At 35.1% G+C, this 27,350-nt stretch overlaps 1 protein-coding gene across 2 annotated transcripts in view; it reads left to right on the top strand.

Moving 5' to 3' along the window:
• Positions 1–27,350, top strand: part of LOC110100688 (protease Do-like 7) — a 76,456-nt gene that overhangs the window by 16,597 nt on the left and 32,509 nt on the right. For both annotated transcript variants that reach the window (XM_020828300.2, XM_020828299.2), the window contains exons 11-14: positions 7,240–7,347; positions 8,119–8,199; positions 8,748–8,797; positions 11,256–11,421. In XM_020828300.2, coding sequence (XP_020683959.1) covers positions 7,240–7,347; positions 8,119–8,199; positions 8,748–8,797; positions 11,256–11,421 — 405 coding nt within the window. The remainder of the gene's footprint in view (positions 1–7,239; positions 7,348–8,118; positions 8,200–8,747; positions 8,798–11,255; positions 11,422–27,350) is intronic.

Genomic DNA, 27,350 nt, shown 5'->3' with positions numbered 1-27,350 from the left:
GGCTGTTTGTATTCCTTCTTTGTGCCTATAAATAGTTGTTTTGTGGCTGTTTTAAAAAAGGTTATGTGAATGATTTTTGGAAAGAAACCTGAGGGTTTTCTTGGATAGCTTGCGAGCTATGCCACTTCTTCCTCTCCTCTTCTAGGAAAGCTTGCGAGCTTCTCCTCTTTCTTCTCGGTCTTCTAATCTCTTTCGTCTCTCCGCAAGTGCCATTCCATATGTATCCTTCTTCTCAAAGTGAAGCAACTATAGGGTGTCGTCAAGTGATTGAGTCAAGTTTGTAAGTCGTTTTAATTTTAAAAGTTTGTAAGTCATTTTATTTTATTAAAATAAAGTTGTTTTGGTTCAATTGTCGTATTTTGTATTCTTTTGGGTATTTTAGTGAGTTTCTTTTATATATGAAGTATTTTTTTTTTGTGATAAAAAATTTGGGTCCCTCTCCCAAATTTTTGTTTACATCAAAATCCTAAACTTGCATTCCTTGAGATGAAAGATACAAGTGAGGTGGTCACTTGCAGATAAAAGAAATAGGTTAGAAGCCAAGATGAAGTAGAGGATGACAAGCTCGCAAGCTTTCCCAAGAAGGAGAGGAAGAAGAAGTGGAATAAGCTCGCAAGCTTTTCCAACAAAACCCTCAGGTTTACATTTCCAAAAATAACTCACATAACATCCTTTTTAAGCCTCAAATCAGCCCCTATATATAGGAAGAAAGGGGGAAACCAAACAGTCATTTACCTCTATTCAAGCCAATAAAAAAGAGGGAAATGAAAGGCCAAAAGACACCACAACATCCCACAAAAATCTGCACAAAAAACAGGGAGAAGAAGCTACGGGAAACCCAGCCAAAAGCCACGGGAAGCCTAACCAGCAAGGGAAACGAAGAGCTAGTATAGGAAACAGGGCAGAACTTCACGGGAAAACAGCCAGGGGATAAAACCGAGAGGGAGTGACCACGGGAACAACAACAAGCAGCCCAAGGCCCCAAACCGAGAACAACAAACAGCTCCAAACCGAGAACAACAAACATCCCCAATCCAAGAACAGCAAAGGCTCCAAACAGAGAACATCAAGCATCCCAAGGCCAAGAAGAATTTCAAGATGATTTGACCCCCCCTTGCCTACATCATTATGCAATATAAGTTTTGAGATATGATTTTCCTGAAATAAACCAAAACATAGTTTGATATTCATTCATTGTTTTCCCGTAAATTTGGATAAAAATACAGGAAATGTCATTGTGAGCACTCGCATCCTTTTAGTGGAATTATTCAGCAAAAATAAAATTATTCTTGAAATAAAATATTACTTTTGTTATCATAATTCATTGAAGATTTGCAGCCACTTTGAGATTTAGGCAACTAGAACTCTCTGGCAATCAATTTTGTTAATATCTATTTTGAGTCAATTTAAATTCTCTGATTTCAAATTCAAGTCAAGAACAACTTGCTCAAATTTGACTTATTATTAGCAAGTGACATTTTGGATGTAGGCTCCTTGGTGTTTGTGGGCTCTTAAAATTCTTAGCTGGATATGCTATGAGAGTTTCTTTACAGGTCAAATGATGAGGGCATCAGATTTTGACATGTGTACCATCGCCGGGGACGACGATCGACGGCCTTGATTCAGAGCCTTTATTTGTGATGCTTTAGTTTTTCTTTTCATGAGTTTATTTCATGTTTTCCATTTGTACCCCTATGAGGGAAGTAGTACTTATTGTAGCCCAAGGGCGTTTTCGTCTTTATGCTTTTTATTTTGTCAGCCTATATAAAGGGCTTTTGTCATTGTATTTGGATTATTGAATGAATGAAAATTTTTCCATGCTTTGTTCTCTTTGTGAGTGCATGAAGTTCTCTTGGTGAGTGCTTCCCCTTGAGATCTCTTAGTGAGTTCTCTAGTTATCTTTTTTTTTTTAATTATTTGCTTTGCTTTGCATAATCTTCTTCCCACTAGAGAGTTCTTCCAAATTCCTCTTTCCCTTGCTCTTGCCGCCGGCCCCTAGGGCTTTCCCCACCGCCGGCCAAGCTCCACCCCGCCGCCCACCACCTCGCCGACGACCTCCTCCCATACGCATCATCCCATTTTTCCCTCAACCTCAAATTAGAGATTTGAAATTTCAAAATTTGAATTGTTTCCTAATTTGGAAATCCAAATATGGAAAGTCTTCATGAGTAAAAAAATTTCAAATCAATTTAATTTGGAGTTTTAAGACTTTTGCCACGTCATCAAATCAAGCATTCAATCCCCTTCCCCCATCTCCCTAAATCCCTCCCTCTCTCCCTATGCTTGCCGCCAGCCCCTCCTTGGTGGATTCCCCCTTAATTACTACATTAACTCCCATGATTCTAATTTGAAATTCAAATTAGGAGTCATTAATTTTCCCCCCATGTGGACTAAAACTGAAATAATTTCAGTTTAATCCCTTCCCCATCTATTCCTCCCACCGCCGGCCTCATATCCCTCTCCCCCCATTAATTTTCATTAAGGAATTAATTCCTCCCCTCTTTGGAATTCGAATTCCCCCTCCAAAATTCTCCTAAGCTGAAATTATTCTCAGCTTTGTGATTGTTTCCTGCACCCATATCCCCCTCACCCCACATCCACCGCCGGCCTCCCATCCAGCCTTCAACCCGCCGCCCCCCATCTATCCTCCTTGGAGATTTAGTTGCGGTGACCACCCTTTCACCTCTCCAAGGATGCATGGAGGTTCCCGAGTGGAATTTCGGGTTTGAATACGACAACCGCGGACGAGTGAACATCCTCCGATCTCCCTTCTTCGACGTCGGATTCGACTTCGACGACACCGTCGAGGAGTATTTGGACCGGATCCTACCCGCTCTAGTGGAGTCCATCGACGATCATTTTTCTGTCTACACGTGGATCGTTGAAGGGCGTCGTTTTGCCCCACCTCCGCGACCCGCGCCGACCTCTTCTTCCCTACGGATCTACGGCACCCTCGCCCTAGGAGTGGTCTCATCAATCGTGTGGTTCTTCTTCTCCCAACAAGCCTAGAAGTAGGTAAATGAGAGCGGCCTCAAGGTGAGACAATCGCTTTGTTAACCGCGGGATTCTATTTGGCTTTTCATTTGCTTTACTTTTATTACAATTGTTATTTTCTTGGTCTTGCTAATTTAGGTGTAAGTTCTTGCCTAACCATAGTCAAATTCTAAGATCTTCGAGAAGTTTCAATTTAGAACAAAATTAAATTTGCAATTTCATCACTTGAACAATATTTTGTTAAATTTCTAAATTCAATTCCTGGTTTTACATCATCAATTTTTTAGAAAGCCTATCAGATTGGAGATAAGATATTACCTAGCAATTTCGCCTTTATTTTAAGTTGACTTTGTAATATGGTTCCAAGTTTCCCATAGGTGCAATTCTTTATACTTAATTACCCCACTTGATGGTGAGAGAATTTGTGATTGAGGCTAGTTGTTAGGCACTCAAAACGGGTCAACTGGTCGGGTTTGGGTCTAACCCAAATTGATTTGGAACCAAACCTGTTGACCCTAACTTGACCTGGTTTACAAACGGGTCAAAAATTTTAACCTGGACCTGATCTGCCGAGTTACCGGGTTGACCTGACTCGACCCATGAACCCGACTGGGAGAACGCTAGCGTGAGGTGCTAAGCTGCTAGAGCTTGTGCGCGGAGTCGGACCTAGCTGCGGCGAAAGAGGATGAAGAGACCATTGAAGGCCAGGAAGGGGAAGAACAAGTTACCGGTGAAATTGAAGAGACTGTTTCCTCCCTCTCCTTCCGAGACGGTTTTATGATTTAATTTTGTTCTCTTATTCTGTGTTTAGAAAAATAATCTATATATAAATGGGTGGAGAAATAGCTATTTAAGAAGAAATAAATCTAGAATATGGTCTTAAATGTTGGGGATTTAGAATTAACTGCATAAAAAATGGAAAATTATTGTCCATGAATTGTTAGTTCTCACACAAAAATTGGGCGAGTTTGATTTACTTAAAAAATGAATTAAAATGATTTACTCTACATTTACTTTTCTCCACTTTGTATTCCGACGAAACGCCAAAGTTTTCAAAACCAATGCATTTGGAATACTTTATGCCACATTGTATTCCAACCAAACAGCCTCTTAATCAATTTAAAAAAATCAAGCATAAGTGTTGCCTCCATCAATTTAGAAACATGGTCTTTGTGATGAGTTGCTTTATAAGAATTATTATTGTAATGATTCATGATCTGTAAATGAACTTAATGATAAAGATTAATTATTATTAATCGAACCTCTTGTTGAAGGTTGTACATGAGACTATTTTTGAACCTAAATCAGATATCATATTGATTCCTATTGTTGACACTAATATACCTTTTGTCACAAAATTTATTAAGATGATGAACTTAGTGTCATTGAGATTTTTTTTTTTAATGGAGAATGAAAGATATGCTGTTATATCTCCAAAAAGGTAGAAGTCATAATAAACAACCAATTTGGACAAGGCAGCAAGAGGATGTATGAAAGGTTCTTCAGTGGCTATCTAGGTAATGCACAAAAAGAAAACTTTGGCAGACAATAAGAGTTGTAATGGTTGTGGTAAACAACGACAGTGATTACACAAGCAAGTTATACATACCACCAAACAAATTTTAAATTCAAACATATTACAATTATACGATAGGTCACACGAGTGCATTGCAAATGTCAAATATATTATATACATGTATTGGTAGTACAAAATGCAGTATGTAGATGTGCAGGAGCATTAATTAATGTGTCAATTTCATTTATGCAAATATGCTAAAATATATTCTGCATGTGCTTCGATCTTTTGCACCAAACTCTTAATCGGAGAGCTATTTTTTTAAAAATGCACAAAATTCTAAAATCATTCGTTCAAAACATAAATTCAAATTCTTTTAAAAGTTTAAATTTATAAAAACTAATTTCGTCACTAAAAATGTAAAATCAAAATTCATCCATACTATGCAACGGTTGTTGAGGATGATGAATTGAAGAATAACTTCAACTCACAAAGAGCAGATGTTTTGTGAAATGTACTACTACAATTCATTCTCGATTGATTTTTCGCCGGCATAGATGTGACACGTGCCTTCTAATTGGGTGAATTTGTCGCAAAATGGCACTACTATATTACGATCATGGGAAAGCCCGTATGTTCCCTTATAGACCCGGGGCGGATGTTTGTCTAAAGAGTTGAATTTAAGCCAGTATTAGTTAACAGAGAGATGCCGTGCCCTTAGATGAGGCAACCCATGGTTGCTGATGAGGGTCCTTCTGTCAAGTTGGGTCGACTATCTCCTTTGACCATGGACCATAATAGCCCAGGACGACGGATTATGGAATCTTGATCGGGCCCGTTATCATTTCTCCATCCACCCGTTTTAAGTATATGGAGATAGATTTCAAGTCATAAACTCTAAAATTCAAACCCTAAAATTATTGCTATTATATGTTAGGTAATTATTGTGACCTATTTTAACCACTAGCCTTAATGTAAAGTTTTTTTTTATTATTAAGAGGTGTAATTAATCATAAGCGCTTGCGTCTATCGGAAACCAGAACTCAAATCATAAGTCCTTGCAACATAAGGACGAAATATCTGGATAGTGTCTTATCTAAAAACCTAATCTGTCTTCTAAAAATTTACCCTTAAACCTAAATCCGTTAAAACACCCTTCCCCGTTAATAAAGAGGTGCGGAGTGGCCGGGACGCGAATTTTCAGAGCCCACAAGCACACATTTATTTCACTGGAAAAAAAAAGTTGTGTGTGATTTCATAAATGTATATTTAGCAATTGGAGTCATGAAAATAATAACCTCTTTTGCAAATACAAGGTTAAGGATAAGCACATGAACCCCTTCCAATACCCTATATTATCCATAGGCACGCACTGTTACCCTCTATAGTTAGAAGCTTGTATTAAATAACGATGAATTTCTTTGCTAAAATGTGCATTTGAAAACTCTCTTCCATTCCTCAAATCACCTAGAAAAATAACGGTGAACCTCCATTTACCGTTACCTTAATTCATTAATCCAGTCTTATAACTTAGAGCCCATAAAATGTTTATATAATTAAAAAAAGCGCAGGGTGAAATCATAAAAAAGAATTATTTTGGTGAATATTGAAATGTCCTTTAAAGTTTTTTAAATTACTATAACTATGAGTATATATCCACTTCAATAAATTGTGATGTTAAAGTTGAATTAGGAGCTGCTCAGGTAGATGGGAAAGGTAAGACAATTGTCATACACTTTCAAGCAGCAAAAGTGTAATAAGGCATGCCTAAGAAATTTCCTTACCTTTATTGAAGAAATGGTGATAATACTGTAAATGAATAGTTTTTCATTATGATAATTTGATTAGAGATGATACAAAATGATTACTAAGAGTATTCGAAATAAATATTTACACATGGAAATAATCTGTACAACCTAGTCAAGAATTTCGTGTGGATGAAGAGGATCAATTGGAGGAAATAGAGGATAAGAATTTTGCGAATGAAAAAGAGTGTGAATAATGTCAAAGATGAAATAGTAAGGTAGATTATCCCTAACGAGAATATTGAACTTGATATAGTGGATCTTGAAAAATCTTAATTTTCTCATTCCTACTTTAATGTGATGTTTCTTAGTCTATACTCTTGATAGGACATAATGGAGAAAAATATTCATCTAGCTGATCCCACGTAATGAAATATAGGTTTGATGATGTTGTTGTTGTTATAGTATTCGTAGTCTATACTCTTAAAAATTATCATAATACATAAAATTAGTTTATAAACAGTATAGTTTTTCTTCGCTGCTTGAGTAATGATGTAGACAAGGGATATAGGGAGCCTATATCACTTGAATACAAAAAAAAAACACACAAGAAAGAAAACTGACAAAGGAGTAGAACCATATGCACTACCTACCATGATCATTGGATGCTTTCCCATCATTGGATAGCTAAAAAAGAAAAGAAAATAAAATAGAAAACAGAATATACTAATGTTCAAACAAAATAAAAAGTACAGAATTCTTGATTTCATCAAGCAAGCACCCAGAGGAGCAATCTAGTGCTTTGGCTTTTGGATAACCACATTGCTTTGAGAGTTCATAGTACTTTTTACAACACTTAGAGAATATTTTCATATCTTATTATTTTTGAAGCATCTCTTGTGAGCTGTTTTTATGCTTATTATAATAGTTGGAACATATTCTGCTTTTGTGAATTGATTTGTCTTAGCGTTTGTCTTAGCACAGGTAGTTACACAATTTCTTAAACTGGAGACATTACTTGATGATTCCATCAATGGTGAGATCGAGTTGCAGATTGAAAGGGGTGGAATCTCCTTGATAGTAAAATTAATGGTAAACTCAAGGTTTCTCCTATTATAATTAATGAGCTTTTGCATATTCTTCTTTTGGTCATTAGCAATGTAAACGAGCGTAGCATGAATGAGCTGAAACTCTTGTACACCTCGGTTAAATAATTACTAAGCCGGACACAAATACGCTCAAGTTTGCTAACAAGCTGAATAATTCCGTTTATTATTGGGATGAATATGAACGACAATTCGATAACTGTGAAATGCATTGATAATTTTTTTATTGATGACTTCAATTATATGTGAAAGTTTGTAATTTTTATGTTACACAATTTTTTAAAAATTACATAATAAAACATGTATTGTCCATGATGTTTAAAGTGTATATAACAGTTTTTAATAGTGAATTACATTAGTAAATTAAACCTTTACGTATATAAATAAATATTGATAAATATGTTTATTTCTATTTATTTGAACATAATGGAGAAAAATGATTGATTTAGCTGACCCCACATAGTGGGATAAAGTCTTTGATGTTCATTCACTTAATAAATGAGCTGAAAATACTTTTGTTTTAATGTTTTGTAAGCTGAAAAAACTTGTTCAAGTTTGGCTCTGTTACTTATCGGATGAGCCGAGCAAGACCAATATTTGTGTTGAATACAAGATGTTTGTAAACAATGATTTTTTTGACAATCCTATTTGATATGAAGGAAATAAGAGGTTTAAGTTTATGAAGCAAGAAGCTATGAACTTTTTTTTTCCTAAATGTGCATGTTTAGTTGTTGCACTCTGACTTATTTTACTTCAGGTTGAGGATTTGCATTCCATAACTCCAAATTATTTCTTGGAAGTTAGTGGCGCTGTGTTGCACCCCCTTTCCTATCAGCAGGTATAATATATATCACTGTATGTATTATTAAAATGGCACTTCTTTCAGAGTTTTACTTGGACCTAGTTAACGCTATTGCTGTGATTTTTTGGTTTTGGCATATGCAATGAAAATGTCTTTTACACAATATCAGCCCATCCGTATTGGAGGTTGGTCTTTTCATCGTATCCAACAAAGTAGATTCTTTTGAATTAGCAATAGTATTTATTTGGTTACGTTTTAAAAAAGATGGAACTTGAAACATGTATCCTTTATTTTTGTAATAACGGAGCATGAAATTTATGAGTTGCAGTTATGTTAGTTGTTTAAAGCCATTGTGGATGTTTAGATTATGCAAAAATGAAGAGATTGGATAATTTTAGGTTGCATGGTAATCAATAGGTGCCATCCAAAGTCCATAGCTTCCAGTAGCTTTAGTGTTTATGCTAGCATTTCAAATTGCTGAACTTTATAGAAATGGTTCAATATTTATTTGTTGGGAGTATATTTCAATCTCCATGCTCTTTGGAAACTATGTGGTGGGGTAATTTTTATTTCCCTATATGCAGGCGCGGAATTTTCGCTTCAACTGTGGACTGGTATATGTAGCGGAGCCAGGGTGAGTACATCTAATTGAAAACACATAATTGTTTTGCCTTTTAAGAAGCAGGTGTAACTGAAAAAACAAAAACATTTAGCGAAGTACAAAAAAATTTTGAAGAGTTAACAACATCCAACACTTTACAAGAGTGAATGGAAAAAATGTATTCATAACGCTGTGCCAACATAGTTGTGATAATGCTACAGATTATGATGTATCTTTCATTTCTTTTCAAATTATATGATGTTGCTTTTGATTTTAAATTTGTGGAAATCGTAATTTTTACATTTTGTTTTTATTTCTTGAAATGTACATTATGTTATTGTTTGTGGCTTATGATAAAGCAATGTTTGTGTTTGATGCCATTTAGATCACTTGGACACTAGCACCATGGAGACCTGCTTTTTGTTATGTCAAATTTTCAATATTTTCATGTTACTATGTGGATATCTTGTGTATTTTTTGTCAAATATCATCCCAGCCGTCCCTTGGCTCTTGATCATATGGCCAGCAAGAGGATCTATGGGAGGCTCTCCTGGATCACGCCAATCTCCTTACATATTTGGGTGGCTGACTTAGGAAGGATTATATTAGGACAATTATGCATTATTGTTGACCTCTGTGTAAAGCACAAAAAAAAAAAAAAAAAAAAAAAATAGATCAAACCTCGTATCCACGAAACCGGCCGAAATCCCGCTGTGCAGCGCCGTTTGAGTCGCATTCCGCGATTCCTGCTCAAATCCTGCGACCTCTCCTCGACCTTGAGCCCAGGTGCGTCGTTAAATACCGCAACTGATGGGGACTTCAGTCGCTGCCTCTCCTCACCACTTCCGATCCAACTCCCGCTCTCCGCTCTCTCACGACCGACCCCTCTGCTCTCGCCTCCAAGCCACGATCGACACGAAGACTGACGGGTGATCCGTTGCCCTTCTCCAAGGGACTTCAAATCACGAGCCCGGACCCATCCTGCGGCTGGTGACATCTTCGATTCCTTCTCATAGGAATCTCACTCTCGTTCTCTCCCAAGAAGAACACAAAAGTGGAAAACACCAAATTTTTCATATCAAATTAACCATCATTTTACAATAGCTTAAGGCCCTATATATAGGCCATAACATGATAAAATAAAAATTACAAAATTGCCCCTTGGGCCATAACACTCTTATAAACTATCCTAGGGGTACAACAGGAAAATACATTAATTAAGAACTAAAATGTAGAAAAATAAATCATAATTGAAGGTTTAAATCATGGCCGTCAATTTGCGACGTCTCCTGTGATAGATGCGCCAAATCTTTGTACCGATGTCCGCATCATTTTCCCTCTCCAATTCTCTAAATTTAACAGTTTTGTATACGAATGAGGCATTTATTTGACATATCCTTTGCCATTTTAACTCGGTTATGTTCCTGTTAATCTGGCTTAATAGTCATTTACTCTTTTCCCTTTCTTATAACTTTTTTATATCCTTCTCAGATTAATATCTTTTTAACTTTTTTGATGCATATAATTATCTTTATTCATTTATTTAAATTTATGTTTTAATTTGGCCATTAAGGCACTAGTGCCATAAATGCCTAAGGTCGAAGACAAGAGTTGAGGAACTTTTCTTTTTCTATGCTGTATTAATTTTCCACTGAAGTTATCAAAAGAATCTTAATTAGTCATGCTTTGCATAACTTAATACATTGGCATCCAAAATATCTGTTCAACGTAATAGGAAATCTTTAATGATTGTTTTAAGATTCATTTTAAATTTCTTCTTTGAGATAGCACTTATTAACAATTACAAAAAGAAAGTTTCATATAAATACTAGTTCTTGATTTATATTAAATTAATAAGAATAATAGCTCATTTATTTATCTATGAACAAGACAGAACAAGTAAGATAAATAATGTGATAGCAATAATGTAGAGTAATAGTGTAAAATTACTAGCTATACAACCAATGATAGAACTTAAAATTTTTAAGAGAAGTGATAAAGAATTTTAAATGCCAAGACAAAAATACCAGGAAAAAGGTTATTGTGAAAGACCAGCAAGATTGAAGCAAAGGGATGATAGGTTAGCATTGTTTAACATAAAGCTGAACGATATGTCTAGCAGAAGGAAGAACAAGCAAAAAGGTTTAATTGGGAATTACATGAAAAAAGATTCACTTGTTCACTGCACCTGTTGCCTAAGTAGCATTACCAAGGAACTCTGAGGGCTTATCCTTTCGAAATTATTCACTCAGAAAATTAAGATACAAAATGTGATGCCTTGCCTTGTTTGAAGAAGGCTAAAGCTGTAGTGCATAAGTATGCTTACTGTTACAAATATATAATTGATCACCTTTGTAAGTATTTCCTTTATTTTTTTAATATTTGTTACCTTGTCATCAACTTGCTTGCATCAATGTCTGTCAATATGGTTTGACTTTTGAACTTATCTTGCTATGCTTTGATGAGCTTATTATCAATAGTTGAACTTCAGGTATATGCTCTCTCGTGCTGGTGTCCCTCGCCATTCTATTATAAAGAAGTTTGCTGGAGAAGCAATATCAAAATTAGAAGATCTAATCGAAGTTCTTGCTAAATTGTCAAGAGGTTCTCGTGTGCCTTTGGAATATGTAAGCTATTTAGATCGTCATCGAAACAAGGTACGCCTTTTATTCTGTTTTACTGATGCAGTTAAGCTTCTTGCAATTTTAATTTATGCTTTTATCAGGGATGAGCTGAATTAAGTTGAAATGCTATCATAAATTGAGGGTCGTGATTGGAGTGTAAATAAGTCGAGCCGCCTCGTGAGTCGTCTCGTTAACGAGCTCACGAGTTCGAGCTCGAGCTCAGCTAGGCTCGACTCGTATGCTTGTCGACCGCTCATTTAAATTAAAATAATTTTAAATAATATAATAAAATATATATTAAATATTTTTAATTATTTCTCGAGTCAAGCTCGAGCTTTCTTAACGAGCTCGAGTAAATGAGCCAAGCTCGAGCTTAGCAAGAGTTTTAAGCTTGGCTCGATTAGGTAGATACTTGACTCATTTATTATTTGTCATATCAGTTCCTTGAGTGCTCAGAGTGGGGGTTCCTTTTTAGATTGGTAGCAATAGTAGAGAAGCAGCATTTCCAACCCAAAGAGATTGGCATTGCTCGTGTTCTACTCTTCCTATTTCTGATTTATAAGAAAAACAAAGTAGAACTAATCCCAACCAAACAAGCTTAATGTATTCTATGCCAAATATTAAGCATGAAGACGTTCCTATTTTTAAAGATGTCTAATTATAGCTAATGATAATATTCACGATGATCAACATTATTGCTAATGTTATTATTTTTACCCTACTTATATTCTTCCTCCAGATGGATTTTTTGTCTATCACTTTTGTTGAAGATGGATTTTCCCATTCATCTCTCTTTGTCTGGATGAATTTCCTACGGATCGTTTTTGCTAGATTAATAGCGTGATAGAGAGTTTGAATTTTTTCATCTAACAGAGTTGCAGCTCATTGCAGTTGATTTCTTTGAGCACTAGGGGAATTGATGTAATGCTAGATGATTTCTTTTAGTTGTCTAGATTTAATATTACTTGCATCAATATAATCATTTTTGTAAGTTATTTTATATTATTTATTCTTATTTGTCATTTTGTCAATTAGTGTAAAATGGTCATTCATCATTTTGTACATACATTATCTTAATGTTAGCAGAATTTGAATGCCCATAAATTTAAGTTTACCATTCCATATAGCAGTCGAGCGTTTCCAAAAAATGAAGTGTGATGCAATGCCAAGGGCTATTATTGAAGGGTTTTGTTAATTAAAATGCTTTTCACTTGTTTATATTTTCTAGAAATATTGTGTTTGTCATGCCCATTTCATAACAGCATAAAGAAATAATTTTGAATAAATTAAACAATAAGGGAAATATTAATAGAAAATAGATATTTCATGAAATGCGTTTTAAATTTAAATTTAAATTAAAACAGAATTATGGAAGTGCGTACCAAATTTGATGTCCCCATCCACATGTTAATCTGTTCTAAAAATACTTATTATACCCTGAAACTATTTAATTATAGAATTTTTCAAGAAATTAGCCTTGTTTTTGGCAATACAAATGTAATGATAGATAAAAAAAGAAAAAAGAAAGATATCTGATGTTACCAAAAGATTAATCATCGCATATGAATATTTTAAAAATTAAATAACATAAAAAAACATATGTGAATAGAGATGCACTGCATATAGCAATAAGCACAAATCCAACGAATGAGCATTATAGTTGGGTATGAGTGGAATGAAAATGCCAAAAGAACTTAAAATTTCAAGCTTCTTTCATTGTTGATAACCATATCATTATAAATAGGAGCAAATTATGCTCAAATACATCAATCAACACTAATTGCATGGCCATGCACTTCTTTAATATTTTTCTTTATTTAGCATCATATGCTAAAATGCAACAATAGCTAGTGGCTTAACACAATTGCACATAATAATATACATTGAATTGAGCCACGAAAGGAGATGAGAAACCACAATACATTATGAATTGAAAGTGTCATGAAATAATCTCGTGCATTTCACACTTTTCACTTGTTCCTTGGTGATCATCGTGTATCAAGCCTTTTGATAATGAAGGAAAAGGCAAAAAACATATAAGACAAAAAAATCAAGCAAAGTTCACATTTTTTGACTCCATCATCTTCATCATAGCTTCTCTCCTTGACATGATAATAGGAAATGCATACATGGCACCAGAAGATCATGCAGTGGGCACCAACGACATCACACTACCACTGTACCTACTATGATACTATCTCAACAAAATTGAGAATACAGGGTAGACAATCAGATGAAAAGAGCTTTGATTTTATGAAAGGGACATTCATCAATGAAGAGAGATTTATCATGGAGGAACTCAATCAATACCAAAAATGGAAGCTCTAGTAAATACTAAATAGCAATAAATTTTGGAGGAAAGTATTAATATAGGATGGAGATAAAGCTCTTAAATTCTTAGAAATATTGTAAAAATGATCAAATACCCAAGATGAATACCTATTAACTCATAAAAAAAAAAAGAAGGAAAAAAAAAACATGATTCTTCTTACTTGTGAGAGAGCAACAAAGTGTACAACAACAACAACCCTTTATCTTACTATGTGGGGTCAATTACAATAATTTTTCTCAATTGTGTCCTATTAAGAGTCAAATCGTCATTTGAATTTAATTAAAAAAAATATCATTTTTAATACTTTCTAACCAAGTCTTTTTAGGTCTACTTCTACCTTTCTTAATATAAGCAAGATCTAATATATATATTCTCTTAATAGGGTCATCGGAAGACCTAAGTTTTATGAGACCAACCCATTTAAGACAATTCAGCTAATCTTATCTGCCACTGGAGCTACTCCAGCCTTTTCAAGTTTATGCTCGTTTCACATTCTGTCTCTAAGTGTAAAGCCACTTATCCACTTAAGCATCCTCATCTTGGCGACAAAGTGTGCACTCTGCATTTCTCTGCTCTTTTTGATTAAGTGAAATGTTGTAACTTTGTCATAATGCTTTTATGTAGAAGTGCTCCCTAATTACTGTAGTAGGTTTTAGGTTGTAATTGGGGAGAATATATTAATGTATTAAAAAATGAATTTGACTCTCCCATTATTTCTCCTTATTATTTTGCTCCCTTCTAATTACAGGGCTTAGTGGTTTCTTTCTATCTATATGCTAACTACCTTCCTTTGAGGCATTTTTTTTTCTTTTTGAACGCCTTTATATTGCGCCCCAATTCTTCTTTTACATCGGTTTTTTTCTCCTCTCAACAATCAAAGTATTAAGTCTACCATTATTTTCCTTTTTGCTTTCCTGCTTTGCATCACACATTAGTTGTGAATGCTCAAATAGACAAGGAGAAATCAAAATTATATAAGTGCATTAGAGTGGACAATGGCTTCACTTTTTTATTTTGATTTTCTTGAGCATGGTTACTAGCTGAGCAAGCTCCAGCTTGAAAAATTGCGTTAAACTGCAATTGGAATGAGATTTCCTGGCATACTATAGGATGATTTAAGAAGTAAAGCAAACATAAAACTCATCGCAGTAATAGTATAAATGTAATTGTACTAACAATTTAAGGAGGATTTTTTAAATTTTCTGTTAAAAAAAAATATTTCTTCTAGATATGATGCTTGATGCCAAGATATTTGTATGCTAAAACTTAGAATATCAAATTTTAGGGCATAGAATGGTAACTTATACAACGAGAAAAGGATCGAATCGATCTCTTAACTCTTTATGAAGGATCAAAATAGTCCCCGACTATATAAAAACACCACTTTGGTTTCTAGACTCTTTAAATAGGGATCAAAATAATTTTTCCATGAGATCACTTATGCACTATTTAAAAAATCAATGGGCTAAAAAGGGATTTATAAAGAGCCTGAGGATCATTTTGGTCATTTATAAAGAGTCCGGGGACTATTTTGGTCATTATCTCTTATCCAAACAATCATAGTAACTATGAAGCCTTGCAACATGTTCATCATCACTAACATACGCTCATATTATCTTCCAATGGTGTTGCTGAACGAAATGACCAATTCAATTTCTTGTGCATGAAATGATTCTCATACTAATTGTGGCAAAGAATGTTCAATGTCTATGCTTGTGTGCCAGAAATTTTATGCACTGAAGTGTGAGAAATAGAGAGCATTCAACAGTAGGATGTTGAAAATGAATATTTTAATTGTTGGGTGTCAAAATTGTGCTAGTTTTATGATGGTATTTAGCCGACCTTAAATTGTTACGTCAAGATTCATTACAATATGTATAAATTAAAGACCTTTGTTGCATATAACTTCTAAGATTGTTGTTCTATGATCTCCAAGCCATCACATCTTTTGATAATTGTGATGCTTATTAAAGAAATATTTTTAATGTGTCCTTTTATAATATTATGGTTAATACTTAATTAATAGACATACTCAATGCTCATTGAGATCTCCTGTAATAGCATATTTTTTGTTTAAATGAAATTTATTCTAGAGATTCTTGTTGTTATATAATATGACTTTTTATTGCCTATCTGATGTAGGCAAGGAGGGGTCTTAACATCTTAAGTCTTTGGGCTGCTTGTTATTCTCGGAATGGACCTTGGCTGCTTTGATTTATGACTGAATTTTTGGGAACTACTTAGTTTTTAGCTCATTAATGCTTGATCTAATGATAGCTCATTAATATGAGGAGTTATTGCACTCGAAAGCTCATTATGTGGAGTGATTTCTTGCATATTTCTTTTCCTTTGACTCTTTGATTTCCTCCCCATGCTACCTCTTCCCTTCTTGTGTCTCTTTGGTTTCTTCCATGTGAATAAAGGTTGTGGCTGCTTTCCCGTGACTGCGCTGTCCTGTTTCTTGTGCTGGCTCCTCGGGTCCCTTGCTGGCGTGGCTTTCCTTGTTGTTTTCTGTGCAGATTTTGGGTGCTGTTTTGCCCTGTTTTCTGTGTAGTTTTTGGGGGCTGTTTGTGGTGTCTTTTTGCCTTCCTCTTCCCCTTAATTGGCTGTGCTTCCCGTGGCTTTCCTTGCTATTTTATGTGCAGATTTTGGGGGCTGTTTGTGGATGTATTTGGCCTGATTTTTTGTTGGTTTTTCAGTTGCTATCCTGGTATGTCTTTTGGCCTTCCTCTTTCCCTTAATTAATTGGTTTAATTATGGTTTTATGTGGCTGTTTGTCTTCCCTTTATCTCCTATAAATATGTGGTGTTCTTTTTTCAAAAAAAAAAAAAAAGTTAGTTATGTGAGTGATTTTTGGAGTCTAAACCTGCTGGTTTCGTCGTGGAAAAGCTTGAGAGCTTGTTCCATTCCTCTCCTCTTCTAGGAAAGCTTGCGAGCTTCTCCTCCTTCGTCTCAACTTCTTATCTCGTTCGTCTCTCCGCAAGTTCGACGTCACCTATATCCTTCTTCTCAAGGCAATGCAAGTTTAGGTGTTTAAGGTGTCTTTATTTTCTAAGTTTGTAAGCGTCCTTTATATTATAAAAAGTGTCTTTTTGGATATTTTTGTGTCATTTTATTATCCTATGAAGTATATATCATTTGCTCGCAAAAATTTGGGGCTTTTCCCAAATTTTTGCTTGCATCACTATCTGGATGACTTGTTTTCTTGGATAAATCTATACGGGATCCTATTTTTATTTAATCTTTTAAATCATACATGCACCATACAAGCCCTCTTGCATGATAAAATCCATCTGCACGGCATGGATATGATTGAATATGGGTAAAAATCTTATCAAATATGTGAAATTGTTTTTCCCCTTTTCTTTTCCTACAAACAAAGATGGAAACTCCAAGGATATGAGATGAATTTGGCTAATATATGACTTGGAAATGTTAGAGACATTCTTGTCTTCAAATACAATTATCAGTTGACCACCCAAGCTTTATCTTCGTTATGCTTTGACCCTCCTTGTTAGCCCTTATGATTTGATTTTTCTTTGATTCAACTGGACTAAGATGTCAACGCAGCCAAGGGTTGGTCAAATGATCCAAGAGTCGTAGATATAAGAGTGGCAGGGAATCTCAAACAAGCTCGTAAACGATTCCTTTCTCTTCTTGCTGCTGTAATTCCTTTCCAATAAATGGAGACGTTTTGTCCTTATAATAATTTACTATTTTAAGATAAATTTTGAATAATCAATGCCTCCCAAAGTGAAATTTAGTTCTGGTGGGTGCTTCCAAGCCTTTAAGCCTTGATCCTTGTAAAAAATAGATACAAAAAAATGGAGAGGGATGATCTACTTCAGTTTGGCGTTGCAAACTTTGTCCTGGAAAGATAGAGAGTAGGGACGAAGAAGGGAAGAGGAAAATCTAAATTTAGGATTTCAAAATTTGAAATCTAATTTTTCATTGATCGGAGTACGTCTAATTATAACATAGAGAATCAAGATTCAAACTAAATACAAAAATAGAGGAGAGAATATCTCTTTAAAACTTTTAGCATATAAACTAACTTTTTCTAAATCAAGGAGAGAATATCTTCTTAACGTTTGAAAGGCTAACCAACTTGTCTGGATTTTAGCCAACTTCTGCCTAAATGTAAGGATTGACTAATTCTTTAGGCTAAAAGCCTAAAATTTTGGAATGAATATAAATATCAAATTTGTTTATGAACATGAATTTTAAAAAAAATATATCATTAAAGGTTATGAACAAACCAACCAGACCACTCTCGGATCGAATTGGTGGCACCAACATTTATGGTGCTGAATGTTGGCCATTAAAAGAGAAGCATAATATTAAGTTAAGTGTGGCAGAGATGAGGATGCTCAGGTGGATGAGTGGCTTTACCCTTAGAGATAGGATACGAAATGAGCATATACGTGAAAAGGTTGGAGTAGCTCCAGTAGAAGATAAGATTAGAGAGAGTCGCCTTAGATGGTTTGGTCACATAAAACGGCAGCCTTCCAATGACTCGGTTAGGAGAGTAGAGGTATTAGATTTGACTTATGTTAAGAAAGGTAGAGGCAAACCTAAAAAGATCTGGTTATAAAATATTAGGAATGACCTTTCTTTTATAGATTTAAACGAGAATTTGACCTTTAATAGGACACAATGGAGAAAAAGGATTCATGTAGCCGACCCCACGTAGTGGGATAAAGGCTTGATGTTGTTGTTGTTGTTGTTGTTGCCCTAATTTAGTTGTCATTCATTAGACTATTAAAATTAAATATACTTGAATCAGAGGAATATAAAGGATAAAAACGTTTCATGTATTTTCTTTCTTAATGCTTTTAGATTTGTTGAGAAAATGTAAATTCAAAGCAATGAAATGATCAATGCAAAAGTGCTTCATACAAGTCAATATTTAGAAACTTCCAAGCCTATTAGAAATTTGATTAATCCAAAGCCTATTCAAATTAATTTGAACTAAAAAAAGAGCTCTCTTGCTTAACCTTAGAAGGGAATGGCATTTTGTCCTTGGCTGGCCCCCTCCTATATCGTAACACATAGCATACTCCCGTTCCTAAACAGGAAGGAGAGTGGTTGACCATTCAAAGAGGATCGCATTAAACACTTTAGGAGACTAGAGAAGGAAGGCTATGTGTCTCTATTCTAGGAGAATCTTGGGGTTGGCCATATGACGTAAACCACACGAGAAAAAGAAGTGGAAGCAATCATACAAGAAAGAGAAGAAACATGTGCCTAAAACAAAGATTAGAACACACGTCAATAATCTAGAGGATAGCAAAGTTAGATGGCTCCATAAAGATGAGGAAGAACTTCCAAATCAAAATGTCACTTAGAAAAGTTTTAATTCATGTAATTTTGTTTCTATCTTTGATGTATCTAATATGCTATAAATAGATCTTTTGTTGCTGTTTTTCAATTCAAAGTTTTGCAATAAAATTCAACTTGAGTTCTCTCCCACTCTTGGCCATCCCCCTCTCCTCCTATCTCTCCTTTTTTTCTTTAAGGGGAAAGGCCTCCCCCTCTTCTCCCTTAACTTTTGTGCAAGTCTATTTATTGGACTTTAGGTTGGCCAAACCCTCTAACAAAACAAGGCTCCACTCACCAAGGAACCAAGAATGGTAGAAGACTCATAAGATTATGCACGAAGGTAGGAAGAAATAAGATTTCTTTTGGAATAAAAAAAGATTGGTGTGAATCATACCCATTTATATTAAACCTTTTTTCTTGTGTTTGCTAGGTTCACTATACTTTCCTCCACTCTCTTTGTTCCGTTCAAGCCACCATCCTTGATTTTGTCATCAAAACTTAGATTGCCGCCAAGGAGGTGGTACACAATTAATCTTCATCCTTGGTAGACTTCTTTTCTTAGTTAGGATTGAAATCCTATTATGGATTCCATATCTTACGTAGAAAACCAATCTCTACCATGAACCTAAGAACAAACACTCTCTTTGATCTCCATCCTACCTGGAGGCTAGATTTGTAATCTCAGGGATTTGGGATTAGTCTTGAGTATCTCTACTTTCTCTTTACCATCATTCAACCATCTGTGATGCTGTGAATGAGTAACCAAAGGTCTACTCTCTATTAATACTATCCCAATGGTTGTTCTTTTATTTTTCTTAAGTTATTGGGCTGTTTTTTTTTTTCAACTTTTCAGGGATTTCAATACTATGGCAATTCTCAAGTAGTATCCTTTGGTAGTCGCTTCTCTTTGATGCTTGGACTAGCTCGTTAGAGTTCTTTAAATGGGTACATGACCCTTCTGTTCTCTCCATGTTGGTTATTTCATTTTTATTATGTGATGGGTTACTCCAAATTATATTCGCCTGTGTTCAGTTCAGATCTTTTACCACATCATTTTTTAGCAAAAACTCTCTTAATCATGCATGAAATATAATTAGAAGCAGAAAGTGCAGATTTTCTTGGGTTTTGGGAAGCCATGAAGTAGTTTTACTAGGTTTGTTGGAAAAGACGCAAGGATTTGAGGAAGAAATGGGATAACATGAGGTGAGGGAAGAAGAAAGACAGAACAGAAAAAAAGAAAAAAAGGAAAAAATGTGCTAGATCGAGGAAAGAAAGAGACATCCAACGTGCCATGTCAAATTTTGTCTCCTCCATGGGAAGTTGCCTGCAAATTAAGCCTTAAATAGAGTACATTACTGATGCCCGAACTAGAGCAATAAATTAATCATGCACGAATTCTCATTTTGCAAACCCATCCCTTATACATGAGCTTTGTCAGTTGCATTTTCCAACCTACTGTTGAAAATTTGAAATGATGAGTTATATGAGATAGGTGAATAATTTAGCAGAGGGAGATAGAGATGGAGCTTGAAATAATCTTTTTATCACCTAATAAAACTTCAATTCATTATGTTTAGAATAAATATTTAAAGAAGAATTCTGTGGTTTCATGGGGCCGAAGAAGCCATGAAGAGAAATGTAATTAAGGAAGTCTCAAAATTTTGAGATCCTTTGCTAAAATTTGAGAACCTCGTAGGCTTTTTTCTGTGCAATTCAAAATTTTAAAAAACCTCGAGAAAATAAGGCTCAGGTCTTAAAATCGTCTCCCTTGCTTACTGCTTGCTCAACTCTTAAAATCGTCTCCCATGCTTACTGCTTCCAAGTGGGGGAAGCGTAGGGGTGCACTTTAGCCCCAAATTTTTCAAATATGATCCAAAACAGTCCACAATTAGGATCCCTATTTAATTTGATGAAAATTTCATGAATGAGGGTGGCCGTGGTGGTGGGTGGCAGACATTTTAGTTCCAAATTATTTTAAGTATTAAATATAGTCGCTTAACTCCTCAATTATGAAACAAAATAGTCCATAGTTAGAATCTGTATTTAATTTGATTGAAATTTCATGCAAAGTTCACGAATGAGTGGGGAATGATGGGTTTTAAAAAATGAAGTTTTTATGCATCTTGATTTGCATAAACTTTTCTAATTCCCCTTCTCATTTGTGAACTTTGCGTGAGTATTTAGTCAAATTAAACAACGATTTTAACCGGGGGATTGTATTTGATCATACATTTGGGGATTTAAAGGGTCAAGTTGTAGACTTCAAAAGTCTGAGACAAAATGACACCCAAAAAAAAAATTCAGGAACCATTTTTACCATTTTATCCGCTATAATATTTTCTTGCTTCCCACTTTATAGAACAGAAGTGTTATATTGATGGGAAGAAATAATGTTGTTGCGTAAGACATCAATATTTCTATGCTCATATGAAATCTCTCTAATAAGGTTTTAATAAATTGCCTTAAACATTAATGTATGACTTTCCAATCTTCTTGTCCTATAATATTATTTAGCAGCATCATTGTTACAATGGAATAACCTATGGGCAACCATTTTCTTTTTAGTTGATCAAATTTTTTTAATATTAAAAATTAGAGGAAAATGATATAAAACTTCATTTTCTGTATGCTTTTTTTGAGTTAATGTTGCCCGTTAGAAAAAAAGGATACTAAATTTTATTGAATGCTAATGATTACGTCTGCATTAAATGTCCATTCACAACTTTATTTATTTTCTTATATCGTATTTCAATTTCATATTTTTTTGCTAGTTTTATGGTGTTACTTTTATACACTTTTCTTCATATTCATTTCCAAAGAACTTCAAGACCTTCAAAATTCCTTGTGGGGTTATTTGTGCTTGTTTTCTTGCATGTACGTTGGATTGAATCAGCTATGCAAATTGATGCGAGCAAACTAGAGAGAAAAGACACAGTTGGAGAACACCAGGACAAAATATAAACCAAACTCGATTCACTATAGCTTGCAAACAATCAAACAAACGTTCGAAGAAACAAAAGTCAAATCAAGCGAAATAAAATAAGAACATAAAAACGCTATCCTCAGTATAACCGTCTAGCGGTTTCCTCACATACAACGAGAGTAGGAAAATATAATAAAATTGTGCTTAGGCTTGCAAACCGAGGGTCCACCACTGCAAAAGAGTCCAACGTCCTACCAAACTGTAAAACCCTGCAGATTTCATTTTTGGGTGTAGGTTCGTCTATACGAACCGTTAGCTTGTCTGGACGAACTGAACAAATATTTTTGCCCGAGCTGATCGTCCCGTGACGAATATGAATTTTCGTCCGGACGATTGTAAATATCTTTTTAACCAGGGGTTGTTTCGTTTTGAGGAGAGAGAAAGAGAAGGGAAGAAAGGAAAAGCTTGGTTTTGGAGGCTGCGGAGTTATTTTCGTCCGTCGACGCAATTGGAAGAATTGTTCGTCTCGCAGTAAGGAATCCATAGCCTATCTCTGATTTTGAATATTTCGTGTTTTGGTATTTTTCTGTTCAGATTTGTGTTTCCATTACCGAAAAACGTGCATATATTTGTATTAACGAAACTTTTACCGCGTAACTTTTTGTATGTAGTAGAGAATATGATTTTGCACGTTTTGAATATTTTTGGAGATTTTTCACCGGTTATTCTGAATTATGTGAGTACCATAAAAGCTTTAAAATGTTGTTTTATACGATCTCTTGTAATTTGGTAATTTTCTGAAACTGTGCATTTTATAACATCTATCTACTGTACGATATTTTAAGGGTTTTCTAAATTAAACTAAATTATGTCTGTTTGATACAATGCATTGATGAGATGTAAACGAATGTGGTTATATGATTGAAATTACTGTTATTTTACTGTGATATAATTGTATGTGTAAAGACAAGTAAAGACTGATTGAACCGTTGGTTGGAGACTGATTGACCTGTATAGAATGGTGGGTCGACGGGCTTTCCTTTAAGTACGGTTTGGTGTTATCATCTACTGATCACGTGATTACTGATTGGGAGTTATAAGGAGATGATTACTGTGTCGACAAGCAAAGAGTGACGACTCTGTTTACTGAGCCAACGGATAATTATATAAGATACTGATATAAGACTGAAAAACACCGTAATAGCCAGTGCTTTTACTTGTTGAGAGTGATTACTGAAAAGCATGTGTTTCATCATTTTTTTTCATTACTGTACGAATTTATTACTACTATACGGATTTATCGTTACTGTACTGATTTACTATTACTGTACGATTTCACTGTTATTGCATTACTGCTCATGCCACTGGATTGTTACTGATACTGATACATGCACTGATACTACTGATTTACTGTACTGACATTATGCATGTGATGTACTAAGCAAGTAACATATGATTCACTGAACACGTGATGTAGATTACTGGATTGTATGTGATACACTGAACATGTGATATTGAATAGCTGGATTTGCAAGTGTACGTTTTTATACGATTTTACTGCATTGATTTGATTTCAACAGTCACGAACTGTAGTATTGATTTGATGTTTTATACCGTCTGATATTACTGACACGATGATTTATTGACTGATTTGATTGCTATTACTGACACGATGATTTATTGACTGATTTGATCACTATTACTGACACGATACTTTCTCTAGTAATTTGATTGAGGTCATAGACACAATGATTCGAATAGAGATTTGATGTATGTACTGGGTTATGGATTTACAGATTTTTCTACTGTTTATTGATTGGTATGATGGATACGATGATTTCTCTAATGATTTAACTGATGTTACGAATATGACGATTTTCGTGTACTGTTTATTAATTATATTACTGATGATTGTGGATTCATCTGCTTCTATATTGACTACCGTTTCTGCATTGATTACTGTTTATGCATTGATTTATGTTTTTGCATTGACTCAATGATCATGTGAAAGTGATTGCTATGATTTGATTGATTGACATGCATATTGTTTCTGTACCGTGCTTTGATTTCAGTTGTAGGTATTTGGTGACCTGCTGGACTTTTTAAGCTCATTATATTTAGTTAATGATTTTAGGTCAGGGCAAGGGAGCAGGAGTGAGAGATTGATAAGGAATCTTCAAGTTTTTGTTTCTTTTGTTATAGTTATTCATTTGTACTCAGGACTGGATTGATGTATGATTTATGTGTAGATCTTGAGTATTGTAATTGACTTTTGGGAATGAATAGAAATGTTTACATTGATGTTTTAAATTATAAACTATGTTGTATTGTTTATTACTGATGGATGATCATAGATAGCTCTGGTAGTTGATTTTATAAATGATTAAAAGAATAATTATTCCAAGTTAGATCTAGGGGTTATCACACAAACTCCTCCGGCAAATGTCTCCAAATTTCAGCCAACAAACAACTTCGAAAGCTTAAGAAGAAGGATACTGGTGGAGTGGAACTTGTGCAGAGAAGAAGAGGTTAGAAGCCAAGACGAATTAGAGAGGAAGAAAGGGGGAGTGGAATAAGCTCTTAAGCTTTTCTAAGGAGAAACCCTCAGATTTTTGTAGAGTTTTTACTCAGCTTTTCAACAACCTTTTCCATCCCAAAACAACTCTATTTTATAGGCAAAAGAAGGTAGATAAACAGTCATAGCACCTCCAACCAAATCCAATTAGAATTGGGGAAATGAAAGGCCAAAAGACACATAATAGCGAGCAGAATTTCTGCACAGAAAACTGGGAAACAAACCACAGAAAATCCCACCAGCAGCCACGGGAAGCTAGCCAGCAAGGGACCCGTAGAGCCAGCACAGGAGACAAAGCAGCATTTCACGGGAAAAACAGCCAGGAGGGGAAAACCGAGAGGAAAGGCCATGGGAACAACAACAGATAGCAGAAACCGAAAAGGCAAAGGGAAGGGAAGAGACACAAGTCCACTCCACAATAATAAGCTTGAAATAATAGCATACCTTTTTTATTTAATGAGCTAGGAAGTGCATTTATTCCCCAATCATTGAGCTAAACTTTAGTTTGTGGGCTCCGAAAATTCGGCCCCGGCCTCCCCGCCGCGCGATTTCTTTTGATTTGAGCAAGGGAGTTTTAACGAAATAAGTTCCGGGGTAAATTTTGGAAGGCAGATGGATTTGTAGATAAGACACTACCCAGAGATTTCGCCCTCATTTTGCGAGGACTTTATGATCTGAGTTCTTGCATGGGCGATTTTTCGGTCCGCCGCTAACTTCGAGAGCGAGAATATAAGTTTCAGAAAAATTCGTACCTTCGCGGGGTTGTAGATGTTAGCACGTGAACTGAGGGAGAGAGAGGTCTCTCTTTTTTTTCATAAAAAAATTAACTATAACTAATTATACTTAATAATAATTAATTATTAATTATAATTAAACTAATTAATTACAATTAATTGAAATTAATCATAATTAGTAATTAATTAATAATTAAGTATGAATAATCATAAGTAATTATTAATTAAGATTAAAAATTAATTAAATATAATTAATTAATTTAATCATAATTAGTAATTGATTATAATTAACTTTAATTAATTAATAATAATTAATTATAAATAATTAAAAGGTTATAATTAATTTAAATTAATTTTAATTAAATTAATTATAATTAACTTATCAATAATTATAATCATTTAATTAAAACTAATTATAATTAATTATATTAACTATAATTAATTAAAATATTATAATTAAAATTAATTAAATCCTCTCTCCCTCTACCCTCTCTGTTCGGGATTCGGCCGAGGAGTTGCGTGTAAGGGAGATGGTTACCTTCACTGCCGACGAGCTCTCCTCCCTGTTTCCGATCAAAATGTATAACTTCCAATCCGACAGGTAAGGGAGCAACGTCGAGGGAGCAAAGTCGGCCGGCACCGAAGGAGACGTGAAAGGGAGAAGTTTTCCTTCAGAGCAAGCGAGCGTCCGTCCTTGCTTCCGATCCTAATGCCGTAACTTCTGATCCAACAGGTAGGGAATGTCGTAGAAGATGCGAAGTCGACCGGCCACGAATGGAGCGAGAAGACGCGTGTGGGAGAAAGGTTTCCTACACAGCCCGCGAGCTCCTGTTCTCACTTCCGACCAAAATGTTGTAACTTCCGGTTCTACAGGAGGTATCGTTGAAGGAGCGAGGTCGGACACCAACGAAGGAACCGGAGAAGACGCGCTAAAGGTAGACAGTTATCTTCAACAGCCAGCGAACTCCCGTTCTTTGCTTCCGATCGGGTGTCCGTAACGTCCGATCCAATTGGTAGGGGCGGCGTCAAACAGAGAAGACAGAGGGAGAATCGGGAGAGAGGAGAGGTCTCTGCCTCTTTTTTTTCTTTTTCATTTTAACGACACAAAGGTCGTGCGAGGTCGTGGAGAAATGACGCGATCGCTAAATTTACGGGATTTCAGCGGCTACGACGTGCTGAATTCGGCGCCGGACAGGTACGTATATATATTTTTTTCTTTTTGGATACAGTAACGGGTCAACATAGTTCAAACATTTATGAGCTAACACCAAGTAGAATTCAGAATTTTGAGCTCAACACCAAGCAGCCAAGGCTCACCCGAGAGCAGCAACATCACCAAACCGAAAACAGCAAGCAGCCCAAGGACTAAATGGACCCAAGAGCAAGCAAACCCAAGTCTTGCCATGCCTAGCACTTTCCTACCATGATCATTGGATGCCCAACCATCATTGGATAGCTTAAAAAACATAAAACACAACTAACATTATTCAAAATACATTAAAACAAAAATAAACTAAAAACATGAATGCATCACAAATGGAGCAGATCGTGGTTGGTTTCATACTTGGTCTAATCTGAACTATCATTAGAGTGTGGTCTGCTTACTCTTGTTTGATTTTGATTTTTAGTGCAGTTGAATATTTGATCTAACCTAAGTAAATTATATTAGTAAGATGATGTTCTCTTCTTGTGTTTGTGCCAAAAGCAAAACTTCTTTGGTGTTACTCTTCTTGTATTTATCTATGATCAGGCTTTCTAAATCCTCTCATTGATGCTACAAAGTGATGTCATTTTTTTTCTAGCCTATCATCGACCCTGCGATTCTCCTAAGATAAGGTTTGTAGAAGCATATCCTATTGTTTCTGTGACTTTGACATTCAATCTGCCCTTTCTTTTGATGTTTGTTTTGTCCTTAATCGCTATTTCATGTGCTTTACAAGATGTTTGTAATATTTCTTTTACCATCTTGAATTATTGTTTCCATTATGAAAATCGTTGACCATAACTCTAGGTGTCATTAGCATTATCATGTACTATTGCTCTGTTCTGATATGTGGGATGGACAATTTCTTGATC

Source organism: Dendrobium catenatum, unplaced genomic scaffold (genome assembly GCF_001605985.2).
Source record: "Dendrobium catenatum unplaced genomic scaffold, ASM160598v2 fragScaff_scaffold_1055, whole genome shotgun sequence".
Taxonomy (NCBI): Eukaryota; Viridiplantae; Streptophyta; class Magnoliopsida; order Asparagales; family Orchidaceae; genus Dendrobium; species Dendrobium catenatum.
This window is presented reverse-complemented; position numbering and strand designations above follow the sequence as displayed.